The sequence below is a fragment of the Frankliniella occidentalis genome, unplaced genomic scaffold (genome assembly GCF_000697945.3).
Source record: "Frankliniella occidentalis isolate FOCC.00 unplaced genomic scaffold, Focc_3.1 Scaffold401, whole genome shotgun sequence".
NCBI lineage: Eukaryota > Metazoa > Arthropoda > Insecta > Thysanoptera > Thripidae > Frankliniella > Frankliniella occidentalis.
In genome coordinates, this window is record NW_026267523.1 from 148,100 (window position 1) to 153,733 (window position 5,634).

General features: G+C 40.5%; 3 protein-coding genes across 6 annotated transcripts in view; 1 reads left to right on the forward strand and 2 right to left on the reverse strand.

Moving 5' to 3' along the window:
* The window catches only part of LOC113217015 (protein draper), a 27,675-nt gene extending 26,658 nt beyond the window's left edge, over window positions 1-1,017 (reverse strand). Inside the window, exon 1 of one of the 3 annotated variants that reach the window (XM_026437062.2) lies at window positions 733-1,017. The gene's annotated coding sequence lies outside the window, so the exon portion shown is untranslated. The remainder of the gene's footprint in view (window positions 1-732) is intronic. The other 2 variants (XM_026437006.2, XM_026436889.2) reach the window with 2 other exon arrangements.
* A 392-nt stretch (window positions 1,018-1,409) lies between these two features.
* Window positions 1,410-3,873, forward strand: LOC113217737 (protein spindle-F). 2 transcript variants are annotated; one of them, XM_026437778.2, is made up of 5 exons: window positions 1,410-1,616; window positions 1,705-2,252; window positions 2,334-2,425; window positions 2,520-2,751; window positions 2,819-3,873. In XM_026437778.2, exons 2-5 carry the CDS (start codon window positions 1,742-1,744, stop codon window positions 3,160-3,162), a joined length of 1,179 nt encoding a protein of 392 aa, XP_026293563.1. In that variant the 5' UTR covers window positions 1,410-1,616; window positions 1,705-1,741; the 3' UTR covers window positions 3,163-3,873. The 2 variants fall into 2 exon arrangements, with proteins under 2 accessions (XP_026293563.1, XP_026293556.1); XM_026437771.2 differs by having other exon boundaries at window positions 1,411-1,578.
* LOC113217747 (39S ribosomal protein L32, mitochondrial) lies at window positions 3,874-5,035 on the reverse strand. Its single transcript, XM_026437792.2, has 4 exons — window positions 4,870-5,035; window positions 4,438-4,686; window positions 4,218-4,354; window positions 3,874-4,133 (listed from the first exon to the last, which is right to left on the reverse strand). The coding sequence occupies exons 1-4, from the start codon at window positions 4,961-4,963 to the stop codon at window positions 4,011-4,013; spliced, it is 603 nt and encodes a 200-aa protein (XP_026293577.1). The 5' UTR covers window positions 4,964-5,035; the 3' UTR covers window positions 3,874-4,010.
* Between the last annotated feature and the right edge of the window lie 599 nt (window positions 5,036-5,634).

Genomic DNA, 5,634 nt, shown 5'->3' on the forward strand with positions numbered 1-5,634 from the left:
GGGGGGGACCAAGCCATTACGCGTGGTGCAACAGGACCAACGCCGCGTGCGGAACAAATGTGATCATGGCGATCATGGCCTGAATCCAGCCTGTGGCCAGCCTGCAGGGCCTGCAGTTTGTTGGGTGCAGCGCAGAGGAGGAAAGGGAAGGGAGAGCAAGGGGGTACTTAGGGATCCAAAGGGGCAGTATGGAGAGGAGTGTTTTATTACAGATAATGTATCTAGTATCTACAATGGAGTGATTTAAGAACCAAACTGTTTTGGATTATTAAGCAAGCTTAGACCTTTACACAATTATCAACATAAAAGTTAGCAGAAATCTAATTACTAACGGTGACAATGAGTAGATCATTTAAACACGCCAAGAGTAAAATTTAGGCAGGTTTAAATTCGCTTCGAAATTGCAACCTGAATACCCTGACCATAAACAATCTGAGGGCAAATATTACCAATCTCTTGCAGTTCAACTACGGTTTCTTTGATAAATTCTCAAACCTTACGACGAGCATGCGATATGGATGATAAAGCAAACACCTATATTGCCAGTGTGCGAAAGATTTTGCACTGCAAAATACATAACCAATCATAAAGAAAACCAAAAGTTCAACCAAAAGATTAACATGAGATTAATACATTTAAAATTGACCACACAACTACTTCTGCAAAACATAACACCCCTACAACTGAACATCAAGATGCTCTGAGCAGGCAGTAGTACACAAGAGGACTCACCTTTCATGCAGAAGATGCTTTTAAGCAGGTAATCCAATCAGAGGCCGCTGAAACCAGCACACCACTCCCGAAACCACACACAACACACACAAGGACCCGCCCACGCGCCCCTAGAAGTCTCTTTTGACAGTTCGGACTGGAAACGCCAACCAAAACAAAGCAGACTGTGTGACGTCTACACTGAGGCTTGGCCCGACGGCAGGCGGACGGACAGACGGACGCGGCGCACCCACTCGGCGGCAGCTTTGGGCCGGGACTGAAACTGAACGCTGTTCAGCGAGCGCAGCACTGGACGGGACGGCTGTCAGCCGCAGCGCCAGCGGCAGGCAGCGCAGTCTGCAGGCAACAGGCTGTTTCCTGCGCCCCACCTTCCCTCTCCTCCCTCTCCCCTTCACCCGGACCGCACGGCGAATGTTTCTCATTCATCTACTCTTCCCAGAGAGACGTTTACTATTCCTCTCTCGCAAAAGCTGCTTTACTTTAACTTCGTACTAGGTGAAGCGACCATTCGACTGGCTCTTTTCAAGGACGGTTTGAAGAAAACCAGACCTTTAACACCTTTCGCCGCTGGAGTTGACTGTGGCGCCATCTCTCGCAAGTAGTACGAACTAGGAAGGCTGCCTATCGATCTCTCGACAGGATCAGCTGTTTTTCCTTTCGAGTTCGAGTATCGATCGTGAAGCTTGTTGTTGTTGTTACTTTTCACTGTTGTTGTTGATTATCATGTCGTGTTGAGATATTAAAGTTTTCCGTCCAGTCTGGCTCAGTGTTATCTTTTATGGCAAACAGGGTATGTTACGGCTGCATCACAGGCTACTGATAAGAAGGCGCCCTCAAATATAGAAGGTACTGTCCACAGCACCTTGGCCGACATTATTGGACCAGTGGGTTACTTCCTCCTATCATTATCAACAGTGACATCATTTATGTGTCACAAATGAAAGTCTAAATTGCAATAATTGTACTGTGCAGGATGAGGTTGTTGCTGATGTGAACAATTTCAATAATCATGGCTGACTCTGAATCACGAAACATGCTGGCCCAAAGCAACCAGGACATAGTTGGTTCTCGCTATGCCCTAGAAGTTGCATTTCAAACAATGAAGGAGCGTTGTCAAAGATTACAACAACGTCTGGCTAAAGTTGAAGATGAGAACTCCAAGCTACGACTACAGAAGAGAAATGATGATTTAGTTGACAGTTCAAGAGGGTATGGAGAGGGTGACAATATACAACGTAAAATAGCCGAGCTGGAACGACAGAAGCAGCAGTTGACACATCATGTTTTAATGGTGACTAGTGAGAATAAGCAGCTATGGACCAGGTTGTCTCAGTCAGCAAAATTAAACCAGTCCCTTGGAAGTCAGCTTACAAAAATATCTGACACATTGCACCGCCACTCAACATCAACTAATGTGACTCCGAATCCTGTAAGCAATGCAGCAGCTCGAGAGATATCCAGAAGTGGTGTAGCACCCACTCCACTACCTAGGAACAAGGAAAGCACCTCTTCAGATCTCGGTTAGTACTATCATTCAATTGTTTGAAATGTGTTTTCATGTCCTTAAACACTCCCTTTAAAACTCTGAATTTTTTTTCCAGATCCTAAAACTGACAGTTTGGAGGAAATATCTCTGAAGCTAATAAATAGCTTTCTTCAAGAAAAGAGTGAATTGGAAGACCAATGTGCTCAGGTATTTTTTGCCACTAATTCACATTTCAAATTTATAGTAGTATTTTCTTTAAGAAACAGCACAAAACTTCATCACCTCCTCCCTTTACATCTAGATGACTGAGCTACGTGAAGGCGGACTGTCTCCTTCATTCAGTGCAGACCATCTTGGCTTTTCCATAGCAAGCAGTAATGGTTCAGCTGGTGCAGATGGTGAACTTATAGATCCATTATTGCTTCCGCAAGTTCAGCAACTTCAAATGTCTTTGCTTTCAATGCAGCAAGACCTTATTGAGCAGCAAGAAGCCATGAAAGATGCTGTTACAAATCTCTTGAAGTTAAGAGATGGTAAGTGTAATTCCTTTCAGTCAAAAATTAAGTATTTTATTTACTTATAATCTTTTTTCCATCTAAGGTGGTGTAAAATGCCAAGCTTGTGTTGAGCGAGCCCAAACCGCTCAAACAAAAGCTTCAGAAGAGGCTACAAAGATGAGCACCGCCACTACAACTCGGTTTGAAAGTGCAAACATTGCTGAGCCAGAATCACTAGGAGACTCTGCTGATGAAGAAATCAAAGAACAATTACAGAGGATCCCTGAGGACTCAAATAAAATTGACCATTCCCACCCTGCTCAAAATGCTAGGGTCTGTCCAATATGTGGAAGATTTTATCCAAGTTCTGTTACATTTGGGGAATTTCACCGCCATGTTGTTAACCACTTTGAGGAAGAAGAGAAACATGGCTTTCTACTCTTGTAATGTTATTCTGAGTATAGAGTGAACTTTTTATAACTTTAACCACTGAAATCTTATCATACCGGTAATTGTATTTGGGGAACGAAACAGTTTTTAATATTTACTGTCTCGATACCTTCAATACTACTTCCTCTAATAACTGAGTTATTTAAAAATTAATTACCTATTGCCAGAGTATCTTTACTTTGTTTTTCTTCTCTATATCTTTGAGATGTTAGAAAAATTTATCATATTTTACAGCACCACATGTTCACATTTTTTTTTTCCCTTTTGGAAAAGTGTTTAACTGGTGCACAGGGTGCTTTTTGTTGGCCTCATAAATTTGTTTATGAATGCATCTCTCCTCTAGAATTTAGACAGCAACTGTGATTACATTTCATTAATCCATTGTTTATTATCAAATGTATGATATGTTAATTTTGTTGTGTGGAATATAATTTATTAAGTGGTATGATAGTTACCATCCCTGACATTACTGTTTTCTTATCCTCTTAGGAGTTCTGACGTTGAATATTTGAAAAACTGAATAATTTATTTTGCTATTCAAAATGATCTCTTTTGTCTCTGCTCATTCTAATAGAATTAATTAGACTTCATCAACTGTACTATTAGATGTTTGTTGTGTATCCTGTATATTCTTTATATCCAGAAATTACTTGATGTAGAAACCAAAATTAATTCAGGATTTTTTTCTATAAAATGTAAAACATTGAATTAGGCGCAGAAAGTAATTTATTGACATTCCTTGCCAATATGAAGACAGTGATAATTACTTCATATTCTAAACCATAACAGTGGGATAATCATAATACACTACCAGTCTGTAAGCTCTAAAGGTGATAAAGGTATATTTAAGCCAAGTCTTTTGGCTTCACCTCTTTGGCATCCTCATCAGGTTCCTGGGTGCTGGGCTGCATAAGATTGCTGGAGAACCACTGAGGCCTTGGCTTCTCCATCTCAACAATTCTCTTTCCCTAGAATGCACAGGAGCAAAAAGTAAGAACCTCCTTTCAAGAAACGTTTCATGCCTGAACAAGGTCTACAAGATTATGACTTACCTCAAAGAATTCTGGAGATACTTTGTCATTTTCATACAGAACTATCACATCTTTTTCAATAGGTTCTAATTTCAAAGTTTCTTGAATTTTATCACTGATTTCTTTTGTTTCTTGAATAACCTTGCTGTAACAGTGAGCTGCAAAAGAATTATGATTGATAGTGCAACCATTTCAAGAGATTAGAAAAGCGTGACTAGGAGTTTTGGGTCTGAAAACTTACGACACAGTAGACCAGGTTCATGGAAATTGCCACATGTGGCACAGGACTGCAAATTCTTTTTCATAAATATCATTTTATAATGATAATCAGGATTTCCAAAACGTCTTGTTAGCCGTCTTTCAATGGATCTTCTGTTTCTTGGTACTGCAGCAAGGATAGCATCTTCCCAAATTTTTTTCGCACTTGGGAAACATATTCCGGGTAGTTTAGTGAAGGGTTGTTCCACCCCAGCTAAGGCGAACCCAGGTCCTAAATTAAATGTAAAAAAATTGGTTATTATAGTTCACATGATACGACAACATAAAAAGAGAGCAATCAAAGTTGTGAATACTGTGAGGGTTCTATAACCTCACATAATAGTGTTTTGACATAAATTGTAAGATCTACTTCACGAACTCAAATGAAATAGAGATGGCAATATCAAAAAAGTACCTGGTGGTAGGAACTGTTGTAGCAAACTTTCAATAGAATTTTCGAATTTAGTTACAGCGGATGAAATACGGCGTAACATGTTGGAAGCAGACATGTTTCTTTCTTCTTCTTTCAAGTTTCTTCCGTGTTAAATGCTATCCAGGCTACTCAACCTGCAAGCAACAATGTAGCGGAAAAGTACACGTAGAACCTGTGACTGTCTGTATTAATGACAGATATGGTAGAAAGTAAATAACCTTTCCATATCCAAATATCACCTCCTTTTCTTTTCTACGTGCTGATGCTATTTTTACCAAAAATAAAATACTGCGTTTCTGTTGAAATTATAGAGTCTTTTGGCATCGTACTATCTAGACGGGAAAGCCCTGTTTGTTTTCCAAGCAGACGACACAGACAACGTTCCTTTGTGAGTCGTGGAGGGCGGTGATTTTCTCTCCAGTAAATGCCGGACTCGTAGCAGCAGACGTGCAATGCGCGCCCCGGAGTGCAGTTCAGCATATCAGTTTGGACTATGGCGTGCTTAGGTTCCGTGCGGTTGTGTGCTCGGGTGGAAAAATTGTGTCAGATCGGCCAAAATGCTCAAGTGCGGAGAAAAGCATCGAGTGTTAGGCTCAAACAATTTGTGGATCAACCTCTTACCAGGAGTGCTCTGAAAAGTTGTCAGGTTAGTTTCTCATAACAATCAGCTGATTTTTGAGTTCCTTGTCTGTGGAAAATTTATTTTCCAATGTTCATTGCCTTTCGGTGATATTCTAGTCTGTACGT